Here is an 11,879-nt window from a genome sequence, read left to right on the forward strand (position 1 = left end):
CAGAACAACCTTCATGATCCAAAAAAGTCTGGATTTAAAGCGGTACATTCCACAGAGACAGCCCTTTATGGGAAACTCTTTCTGAGAAACTGCAGGCTGCTTGATCAGCCAAGCGGTCATCTGTACCTTTTTTCTTCCTGGACCTTTCAGCAGCATTCGACACAGTCAACCACAAGACTCTCTTGTCTACCCTCAGGAGCCTTGGTATCCGGGGAACAGCTTGGGAATGGTTTGCTTCCTACCTGGAAGGTTGCTTATACCCAGTCACATGGAGGGGATCTGCCACTTGCAGACTTACCACTGGTGCCCCACAAGGCTTGGTACTGGGTCCCCTCCTTTTCTCCCTCTTCATTCATCCACTTCATTGGTGAAGACATATCCTCACATGGAAAAGCACACCATTAACCTTGACTGTTAAGCTGATTTGAGACAATGTTGTGAAAAGCGCTATAGAAATAAACTTGACTTGACATGCAGATGACACTCAACTCATCTTTTCTTTCTCTCCCTCAGATACCACAGCTTCCACTCTGATCTCGGCATGCTTGAAAGACATACAGTGAGGAAAATAAGTATTTGAACACCCTGCTATTTTGCAAGTTCTCCCACTTAGAAATCATGGAGGGGTCTGAAATTGTCATTGTAGGTGCATGTCCACTGTGAGAGACATAATTAAAAAAATAAGTTCTCCCACTTAGATACTTGATATGCTTCTTACAGAGCCACTCCTTGGTTATCCTGGCTGTGTGCTTCGAGTCATTGTCATGTTGGAAGACCCAGCCTCGACCCATCTTCAATGCTCTAACTGAGAGAAGGAGGTTGTGCCCCAAAATCTCGCAATACATGGCCCCGGTCATCCTCTCCTTAATACAGTGCAGTCGCCCTGTCCCATGTGCAGAAAAACACCCCCAAAGCATGATGCTACCACCCCCATGCTTCACAGTAGGGATGGTGTTCTTGGGATGGTACTCATCATTCTTCTTCCTCCAAACACGTCTCATCTGATCACATGACTTTCTCCCATGACTCCTCTGGATCATTCAAATGGTCATTGGCAAACTTAAGACGTGCCTGGACATGTGCTGGTTTAAGCAGGGGAACCTTCCGTGCCATGCATGATTTCAAACCATGACGTCTTAGGGTATTACCAACAGTAACCTTGGAAACGGTGGTCCCAGCTCTTTTCAGGTCATTGACCAGCTCCTCCAGTGTAGTTCTGGGCTGATTTCTCACCTTCCTTAGGATCATTGAGACCCCATGAGGTGAGATCTTGCATGGAGCCCCAGTCCGAGGGAGACCGACAGTCATGTTTAGCTTCTTCCATTTTTTAATGATTGCTCCAACAGTGGACCTTTTTTCACCAAGCTGCTTGGCAATTTCCCTGTAGCCCTTTCCAGCCTTGTGGAGGTGTACAATTTTGTCTCTAGTGTCTTTGGACAGCTCTTTGGTCTTGGTCATACTGATTGTATGGGGTGGACAGGTGTCTTTATGCAGCTAACGACCTCAAACAGGTGCATGTAATTTAGGATAATAAATGTAGTGGAGGTGGACATTTTAAAGGCAGACTAACAGGTCTTTGAGGGTAAGAATTCTAGCTGATAGACGAGTGTTCAAATACTTATTTGCAGCTGTATCATACAAATAAATAGTTTAAAAATCATATATTGTGATTTCTGGATTTATTTTTTTAATTATGTCTCTCACAGTGGACATGCACCTACAATGACAATTTCAGACCCCTCCATGATTTCTAAGTGGGAGAACTTGCAAAATAGCAGGGTGTTCAAATACTTATTTTCCTCACTGTATCTTCATGGATAAGTGCTTATCAATTAAAACTCAACCCTAGCAAAACAGAACTGCTGGTCTTCCCCGGTGAGTCATCTTCAGGTCAAGATCTTTGAATAACTCTTCACGACTCTCTTCTCTCACCTTCAGCCACTGCCCGTAACCTTGGGGTAACTATGGACAATCAACTTCTCCTTTGCCTCACATGTTGCTAATGTGGCTCATTTGGGTCGATTTCTTCTCTACCATATCCAAAGGATTGACCATTTCTGTCCACACAGGCTGCCCAGGTGCTTGTTCATTTCTAGACTGGACTACTGCAACTCTCTGCTGGCAGGTCTTCCTCTGAACGCTATTCGTCCACTGCAAATTATCCAAAACATAGCTGCATGACTTGTGTTCAATCAGCCCAAGTTTTCCCACACCACCCCACTGCTGCGCTCCCTTCACTGGCTTCCAGTAGTTGCAGATATCAGATTCAACACTAATGTTTGAGTAAAAGGCCAAAAAATGGACAAGCACCATCTTACTTTAGAGACCTCATCACATATTGCACTGCACCACACTGTCTGAGATCCTCCAGCATGGCTCGATTGGTTACACCTTCTCTCAGAATGAGAGGTAAGTATACTTCAAGGCTTTTCTCTGTTCTGGCACAGAGGTGATGGAATGAACTTCCTCTAGATGTTAATACAGTGGAGTCCCTGGCTATCTTTAAGCAATGGTTGAAGACCTACCTCTTCCTGAAACACTTAAATTAGGACTTTCAATCCCACCAAATCAATTTGGTGGAATTTAGTCCAGAACATAAGTGCATTATTCAGGCTCTGCTGATGAAAGTATGGTGAGGATGTAATTTGACTAATAAGCTTATTTGAAGTTAGAGAAACACAAAAAATGAATGTCGGAGCAAAATACCTAAAGGTTTATATGGTTAACGTTTCATATTTAAAAAAGACTTAAAGCGCAGACAAATCTCTTATTAATTCTTATAGGTCCAGACATATACAACAAAAATGTATTACCTGATATTACTGTATAAACGTGTGATCCTGCTCAGGTTTGTAATAAATCAGAAAACTAGATAAGTGTGAGATGAGTGTGATACTCAGGTAGCCCCATACTTTTTGCCATACAGTATAGTTGTAGTGTAGTTTATCTGTAGTTGATCCAAAAATGTTCTGTTTGCTTGGAAAGGTGTCCAGTTTGTTAGAGCTAATTAATATTATAACTTAAAGTCCCCGTATATTTACATGTTAATTTTCCTTTATATCCCTTCATATAAGAAATTCAAGAGGATTTGTTTTACAAATTAACATCAGAAGTTGATGGCTCTTGAGAGCACGTCCACAATGTCCACTGGAGGTACAGCTTTTGTCCTGTATGACCCTGCTGGTGGCTGAGTCATACATACTGACTTTTCCCACACTGTTCACAGTGATACAGCTTCTAAACTGTGTGGATACGCTGGTGTCTTTTGAGACTACTCTGATGAGTGTAGGATTAAACTGTAGCTTATTTATGCTTAAGTAAACATAACCCAAAGGAAAGTGCCCATAACACTCTCTAGACATGAAAAATGGGCCTAAACCAACACAGACGAAAATAACACACAAACAGCACGAATTATGAGTGAGGAAGTTTATTAAAAATGCCATAAAAGGGGATGGAGAACATGTCTTCTAAAACCATCAAAGTAATAAAGTTAAGAATATATTTAAAAATACCAATGTGCTTATGCAAAGTAATAAAATTGGGGAATGAGGAAAGAGCAAAGTACTCACGCATGATCAAATTACACAGGCAAGCACTGTCCACCATGCGAAGTAAAATAATGAAGTGAAACAGTGGTATATTTCCCACTTTTTGTGGTCCAACCCTTTTGAAGTATCTCGAAGACAATGGTAATCAGAATTGACCTTTTAAATGTTGGAATTTTTTTAATGTTAATGATAGTTAAAAATACTTAGAGTAAGGTCTAACGTCCAAAGATTTCCAAAATGGTAATGACTGATAGTAACTAAGGAGGGCCCAGGTTTGGGGAGTTTTCAATGTTAGGGGTCAAAATGTATAAAAACAGGAGGAAATGCCAGGTGTAGTCAGACCATCGATGTCACGACATGCGGATGCTCTCAGGTTGATTGTGGTTTGCCGCAAAAAAACTCTACCTTTGCTCTACTCATCCTAGTGTCTTGGCTTCTTTTGAAGAAACTATTTTACATTAATTTTGAAAGTCCCAACTAATGTCGGAAGCAACTCGGTCGGAGAGACTGATCACAGTAATATGGCTTCTAACCTGTGTGGATACACTGGTGAAATTTGAGACTACTATGATGATTAAAACTCTTCCCACACTGTTCACAGTGATACGGCTTCTCTCCTGTGTGGATACGCTGGTGTGATTTGAGACAACTTTGACGATTAAAACTCTTCCCACACTGTTCACAGTGATGCGGCTTCTCTCCTGTGTGGATACGCTGGTGTCTGTTGAGACTACTCTGTTGAGTAAAACTCTTCCCACACTGGTCACAGTAATACGGCTTCTCTCCTGTGTGGATACGCTGGTGTTCTTTAAGATGATTCTGGCGAATAAAACTCTTCCCGCACTGTTCACAGTCATACGGCTTCTCTCCTGTGTGGATACACTGGTGTTCTTCGAGATGACTCTGATGAGTAAAACTTTTCCCACACTGTTCACAGTAATACGGGTTCTCTCCTGTGTGGATACACTGGTGTCTATTGAGATGACTCTGTTGAGTAAAACTCTTCCCACACTGTTCACAGTAATAAGGCTTCTCTCCTGTGTGGATACGCTGGTGTGATTTGAGACTACTCTGCCTATTAAAACTCTTCCCACACTGTTCACAGTGATATGGCTTCTCTCCTGTGTGGATACACTGGTGTAATTTGAGATTACCCTGGCGATTAAAACCCTTTCCACACTGTTCACAGTGATACGGCTTCTCTCCTGTGTGGATACGCTGATGTACTTTAAGATGACCCTGGCGAATAAAACTCTTCCCACACTGTTCACAGTGATACGGCTTCTCTCCTGTGTGGATACGATGGTGTTCTTTGAGATTACCCTGGTGAGTAAAACTGCTCCCACACTGTTCACAGTAATACCGCTTCTCTCCTGTGTGGATACGCTGGTGTCTTGAGAGACTACTCTGATGATTAAAACTCTTCCCACACTGTTCACAGTAATATCGCTTCTCTCCTGTGTGGATACACTGGTGTCTTTTGAGACCACTCTGATAAATAAAACTCTTCCCACACTGTTCACAGTGATACGGCTTCACTCCTGTGTGGATACGCTGGTGTTCTTTGAGATGAACCTGGTGATTAAAACTCTTCCCACAATCTGAGCAGTGGTGCATCTGGAAAACAAAATAAAATGATTTAATATACTGTAATAATTTTAGATTTGGTCTTGCATGTTATCAGAAATGTCTGCTATAGTAATCTGATATGGTTTGAGGTATTTTGAGGCAGACGAGGCAGCATCTTATTTTCAATTTCAGGAGACAGAGAAAAAAACTTTAGCACCTGTTGCATCTGTAATAACATCAGAGCTAAACAGGATTTAGTCCACGATCATAAAGCTGCCTGATATGTTCAAGCAATGTTTGGGTGCTTTTGGTTTTAGCATTTGCTAATAGTAGCTTTCATAAGACGGAGCTCAAATTCTGCAACGGTGCAAACAATCAGTACCTACTGAGCTGATCTGCATGCTGTCTTCCAAATGATGTCAAATCAAATCAAATTTTATTCATCACATACACATACATACAGGGTACGACATGCAGTGAAATGCTTTATACGACGGTCCGGCAAGAGGGGAATAGAATGGGGAAAAAGAAAAGAAGCAGATAAATAAAGTATAAAAACTATATAAAATAAAATATAAGAATATAAGATAAAGAATATATAAAAGATATGTATGTGAAACAAAGAGAAAAATGTATATACAAAAAATTCTTATGGCAGTAGACAGTGAAACAGTAAACAAAGTGTGAACAATAGACAATTTAAGTGGTGGGTTGTCCATAAACTGTCCGTGTGCGGTATGGTGTGGTATAAAATAAATAAATATAAAGTGCACTTTGCTGTGCAAGTCCAGAGTTTAAAGTGTCATGGTGCGAAAGGTGAGATATGTACAGAGAACAAGTGTGATGATGGAGAGAGTGGACCAGCTTTTAGATCCTGGGTGTTTCCTGGTTTAAACACTGAATGGCCTGCGGGAAGAAGCTCCTCCTCATACTCTCTGTGTTTGCTTTCAGGGAGCGGAAGCGTTTCCCTGACCGCAACAAATAGAAGAGTCCATTGTTGGGATGGCTGAGGTCCTTTACAATCTTCCTGGATCTGGTCCTGCACCGCGTGCTGTAGATGTCCTGCAGGTCAGGGAGCGCGTTGTGGATGGTATGTTCAGCTAAACGCACCACTCTCTGGAGGGCTCACCTGTCCTGCATGGTGCGGTTCCCAAACCAGGAAGTGATGCTACCCGTCAGGACACTCTCAATGGTGCAGGTGTAGAAAGTCTTAAACACCCGAGAGGGTAGTTTAAAGTCCCTTAAGCGTTTTAGATGGTACAGACGCTGCCGGGCCTTCTTCACCAGGGTGTTAGTGACAGGACCAAGACAGATCCTGTGTGATGTGAACACTCAAGTACCAGAAACTGTCCACTCTTTCCACTAGAGTCCTGCAGATGTTTAGCGGTTGGTATGACCGCTCCCGCTTTGTGCTGAAGTCCACAATCAACTCCTTAGTCTTGCTGAAGTTCAGGAGAAGGTTGTTCTCCTGGCACCATCTCTCCAGGTTTTAAACCTCCTGTAGGTAGGCCGTCTCGTCATTGTTGTTGATCAGGCCCACCACAACAGTGTTGTCAGCAAACTTGATGATGGTGGTGGAGTTGGATGTGGCCACACAGTCATGCGAGTACAGCAGGGGGCTCAGAACACAACCCTGGGGAGCTCCAGTGCTGAGGGTGAGGGTGGATGAGGTGTGTATTCCCACCCATACGGCTTGTGGTCTGTATGTCAGGAAGTTAGAGATCCATTGACACAGCGGCTGGCTGAGTCCCAGGACCTCCAACTTAAAGGTGAGTGTGGAGAGAATTATGGTGTTAAATGCTGAACTGTAGTCCACGAACAACATCTTTGCATAATTCCTGTTTCTTTGGTCCAGGTGGCTCATCGGGGTGTGAAGGAGATGAGCAATGGCGTCCTCAGTAGAGCCGTTCTGACGGTACGCAAACTGTAATGGGTCCAGTGTGTCTGGTAGTGATGCAGTGATGAAGTCTCTGACCAGTCTCTCCAAGCACTTCATCACTACTGAGGTCACAGCTACAGGGTGGTAGTCATTGAGGCAGGCGGGCTGAGGTTTCTTCGGGACAGGAACAATGGTGGACTGTTTAAAACATGAGGGGACAACAGACTGTTCCAGGGAGAGGTTGAATATCTCAGTGAACACAGGTGCTAGCTGGTCAGCGCAGGCTTTCAGAACCCGACCTGTGTTGCCATCTGGTCCTGCTGCCTTCTTGGTATTCACTCTTTTGAATGCCCTCCTCACGTCATGCTCCAAGATGAGGTGAACATGTTCACCTCTCCGGCTCTATCTGTGTGCACGCTGGTTGTGCTGCAGCCTCGAAATGAGCGTAAAAGGTTTTTAGCTTGTCTGCCAGAGAAGCGTCCGCATTCACCGTTCTAGAAGATGGTGTTTTATAGTCTCCTTAGTCAATGCCACAGGCTCCTAGAGCCACCACGTTGAAACTGTGACTCTAGTTTCCTTCTGTAGCACCGCTTTGCATCCTTCACCGCTCTGCGAACAGCCTTGTACTCTTCCACGTCCCCCGTGGCGAGCCCCGTGTTGTAGGCAACAGAGCGGGATCTCAGAGCGTCGCGGATGATTTTATACACCCACGGCTTCTGGTTGGGAAACGTTCTGATGGAGCTTCTTGTTTCAGCCTTTGTTTGTAAACATGCATGAGGAAGATGGCGGCATGGTCCGATTTCCCAAACGATGGACGTGATTGTGCTTTGTAGCTGTTCTTGAATGTTGTATAGCAGTGGTCCAGTGTTCTTTCGCCTCTGGTGGGGCAGGTGATAAAAGTTCGGTAGTGCGCGCTTGAGGTTGGCACTGTTGAAATCTCCGACCACAATGAGCGCATCGTCCCGATGCTGTGTTTGGTGTTGTGTTAGTGTCTCATGTTAGTCCCATACTGCAGTGTCCGTGTCCACTTGAGGTGGAATATAAACGGCACTGACTATGACTGAGCTGAATTCCCGAGGTAGATAAAAGAGTCGATATTTGATGGTCAGTAGTTCCAGATTTGGTGTGCATAGCGTGAAAGAGGAACAATACCAGTGGTTGTTCACCATTAGACACACTCCACCTCCTCTTGACTTCCCCGACTCCAGTGTTCTGTCTATGCGGTAAACCGAGAAAAACTCGGCCGGCTGGATGGCCTGGTCCGGTACCGCTGGGTTCAGTGAAGGTTGCAGTCCCGAATGTCTCTCTGGAACTTGACCCTTGCCCTGAGGTCGTCAAGCTTGTTTTCCAGTGACTGGACGTTGGCTAACAGGATACTAGGATACTAGGTAAGGGAGCTTGGTGTGCGCGTGCCCTCAGCCTGTTCCTGACGCCGGCTCGTTTCCCTCGCGGACGCCGGTACAGGTCACGTCCTTTGTTCTCCCTCAGGATCTCGCTCGGCCAGCATGGGTTTAAAAACGGCGAAAGGTGAGTGCATTGTACACCAATAGATATGAGTGTCTTCGTCATATCTAATGATGTCCATCTTGTGTAGATAGAACGGTAACTACTTATATAAAAGTATAAAATAAACAAAAACAAAAAAAGCGTAGCCGGAGCAGTCATGACGGCAGCCGACCTCACCGGCGCCATCTTGAAAATGTGTGAAAATCCCTGTGGTTGGGACAACAATACATTGATGACGACCGAAGGTAATGATCTGTGGCTGTCAAAAGCAGCAACCTACTTCCTCCTAATGGCCTATGAGGGCATTTTCAATCAACTTCTTAGAATGTACCTCCGCTTTGAGAAATCTCCTACCTACAGTGAGGAAAATAAGTATTTGAACACCCTGCTATTTTGCAACTTCTCCCACTTAGAAATCATGGAGGGGTCTGAAATTGTCATTGTAGGTGCATGTCCACTGTGAGAGACAATCTAAAAACAAAAATCCAGAAATCACAATATATGATTTTTTTAACTATTTATTTTTATGATACAGCTGCAAATAAGTATTTGAACACCTGAAAAAGTCAATGTTAATATTTGGTACAGTAGCCTTTGTTTGCAATTACAGAGGTGAAACGTTTCCTGTAGTTTTTCACCAGGTTTGCACACACTGCAGGAGGGATTTTGGCCCACTCCTCCACACAGATCTTCTCTAGATCAGTCAGGTTTCTGGCCTGTCGCTGAGTAACACAGAGTTTGAGCTCCCTCCAAAGATTCTCTATTGGGTTTAGGTCTGGAGACTGGCTAGGCCATGCCAGAACCTTGATATCTTACAGAGCCACTCCTTGGTTATCCTGGTTGTGTGCTTCAGGTCATTGTCATGTTAGAGACCCAGCCTCGATCCATCTTCAGTGCTCTAACTGAGGGAAGGAGGTTGTGCCCCAAAATCTCGCAATACATGGCCCCGGTCATCCTCTCCTTAATACAGTGCAGTAGCCCTGTCCCATGTGCAGAAAAACACCCCCAAAGAATGATGCTACCACCCCCATGCTTCACAGTAGGGATGGTGTTCTTGGGATGGTACTCATCATTCTTCTTCCTCCAAACACGTTTAGTGGAATTATGACCCAAAAGTTCTATTTTGGTCTCATCTGACCACATGACTTTCTCCCATGACTCCTCTGGATCATCCAAATGGACATTGGCAAACTTAAGACGTGCCTGGACATGTGCTGGAACCTTCGGTGCCATGCATGATTTCAAACCATGACGTCTTAGTGTATTACCAACAGTAACCTTGGAAACGGTGGTCCCAGCTCTTTTCAGCTACATTATGTGTATACCGAACCGAAAGCTGTGTACTGAAACAATTCGGTATGAACACGTGTACTGTTACACCTCTAGACAAGACACTAAATTAGGATACAATTATGATTTATTAGCAAACTGTTAAATGTGAATCTGTTGGTTACTTTGAAACTAAACTTCCTCTGGGAGATCACTGGAATACGAATGTGAATATTTGATCTGTTAATGTAGAAGGATAAAGTTCATCAAATATATACACAACATGTAACTTCTATTAAAATGTTCTTCTGATGTGTGTGCATACAGGAATGTACCATGAGTGGTATAAATGTATGAAATATTGAAGATTGATGTGTGTGTATCTGTACCTAGACATTTCAGCACCACCATTGTACGTATAATGGAGATCCCAAATTAGAGACAGATGTTGGGTGAACAATGTATGGAGTGGGATGTATTGAAATGCATTTGTGGTCAAGGCATATATAATGTGGAAATGAGAGTGGAGAGTAGGATGCTCCACAGACCAGCTCCGGCTTTTGGGGATTGATAATAAAAGCTGTTATCATCTGGAAGCAAAACCCGTGATTCTGAGTCTTTCTACAACATTAGCTGGTTGCATGTGTCAGATTTATTGCGTGACTCCGCCAAAGAAAAGCTGCTGGAATCAAACATTGTTCACTTTATCAACTGAGTAAAATAGTAAAGAACAGACCAAATAGACCAATTGATTAAAGGAAATTTCTAACCTCCATGTAAAAGGATTTTTAAAATACAAAAAAAAAAACCAGTAGTTTATTGTGATAGACTTAAATTTAAGGTAATTTTTTATTTAATGTTAAAATACATTATGATGTATCTTTGCCCTGCAAACCACACTGAAAGATGAGACATGAATAAAGTGTACCTTTGATCCAGCAGCAGCAGCAGCAGGAGTGTGTGGAGGTTCTCCTAAAGATCTCCGTCTGGACTCTGATTTCATGATCAGAGGTGTAAAGAATCAGGACACTGGAAGAAAATGCAGAGGTTCATGACTCCAGAATGTCCACTAGCTGTTCCCCGAGCAGCTCAGCTGCTACATTTCACTGTATCTCACCTTTGGGTAAAAATCCGCTAAATCCGGGACAAAAACGGGGTTGAAGCTCGCGCGCGATAGATTTATAACGGCGAAAGGAACGTCGATGTGCACGCGCGGAAAGTGGAGAAAAACTCCTCCTCATCCTCTTCTTCTTCTTCTTGTGGTGTTTTATGGCGGATTGGCAGACCAACGAAAAGGTGCATTACCGCCACCTACCGATCTGGACTGTGGTGCGAACACTGAATAAGGAAAAAAAAAAAAAGGAAAATGACAAACCTAAATTCTATCTATCGTTCCTGTATGTATTAGGTATTTAAATAACAATTATTTATTATTATATATATTATTATTATATATATTATTTTATATTATAATTATTATATATATATATTATTTATTATTTATTATAAAACAATTAAAAAATCAATGAAAAGGAGGATTTAAACAGGATTGAGTATTTATTGGATTATGACTGGGGACCAGGTGACCAGATCAGTCTATTTAGTGTTTCATAATTAAATAGTGATAATTACTGGAATTGGTATATTTAACATTAAGATTGTTATACATACTAGAGTCAGACAGTTTAGGTGAGATGCAGTGGTGTGTTTGTGGATTTAGAGAAAGCGTACGACAGGGGGGAGAAAGGAGTTGTGGTATTGTATGAGGAAGTCTGGTGTGTCAGAAGTATGTGAGGGTGGTGCAGGACATGTATGAGGACAATGTGACAGCAGTAAAGTGTGCATTAGGAACGACAGACTGGTTCAAGGTGGAGGTTGTACTGCATCAAGGATCGGCTTTGAGCCCTTTTCTGTTTGCAGTGGTGACGGACAGGTTGACGGACGAGGTCAGACAGGAGTCTCTGTGGACTATGATGTTTGTGGATGATATTGTGATTTGTGGTGAGAGTAGGGAGCAGGTGGAGAAGATCCTGGAGAGGTGGAGGTACATGCTGGAGAGAAGGGGAATGAAAGTCAGTAGGAGTAAGACAGAGCCAAAGAAAGAA

At 43.1% G+C, this 11,879-nt stretch overlaps 1 protein-coding gene across 2 annotated transcripts; it reads right to left on the reverse strand.

The window, feature by feature from the left end:
• Positions 1 to 3,414: 3,414 nt before the first annotated feature.
• On the reverse strand, positions 3,415 to 11,004 carry LOC124381904 (zinc finger protein 239-like). 2 transcript variants are annotated; one of them, XM_046843834.1, is made up of 3 exons: positions 10,892 to 11,004; positions 10,703 to 10,746; positions 3,415 to 5,168 (listed from the first exon to the last, which is right to left on the reverse strand). In XM_046843834.1, the coding sequence occupies exon 3, from the start codon at positions 5,166 to 5,168 to the stop codon at positions 4,080 to 4,082; it is 1,089 nt and encodes a 362-aa protein (XP_046699790.1). In that variant the 5' UTR covers positions 10,703 to 10,746; positions 10,892 to 11,004; the 3' UTR covers positions 3,415 to 4,079. The 2 variants fall into 2 exon arrangements, 1 of the variants encoding a protein (XP_046699790.1); XR_006924942.1 differs by lacking the exon at positions 3,415 to 5,168 and having other exon boundaries at positions 9,727 to 10,803.
• Between the last annotated feature and the right edge of the window lie 875 nt (positions 11,005 to 11,879).

This window comes from Silurus meridionalis, chromosome 29, assembly GCF_014805685.1.
Source record: "Silurus meridionalis isolate SWU-2019-XX chromosome 29, ASM1480568v1, whole genome shotgun sequence".
Lineage (NCBI taxonomy): Eukaryota > Metazoa > Chordata > Actinopteri > Siluriformes > Siluridae > Silurus > Silurus meridionalis.

Excerpts from the sequence above, each read along its gene's own strand:
- LOC124381904 (XM_046843834.1), bottom strand. The coding sequence starts at position 5,168 with ATGCACCACTGCTCAGATTGTGGGAAGAGTTTTAATCACCAGGTTCAT.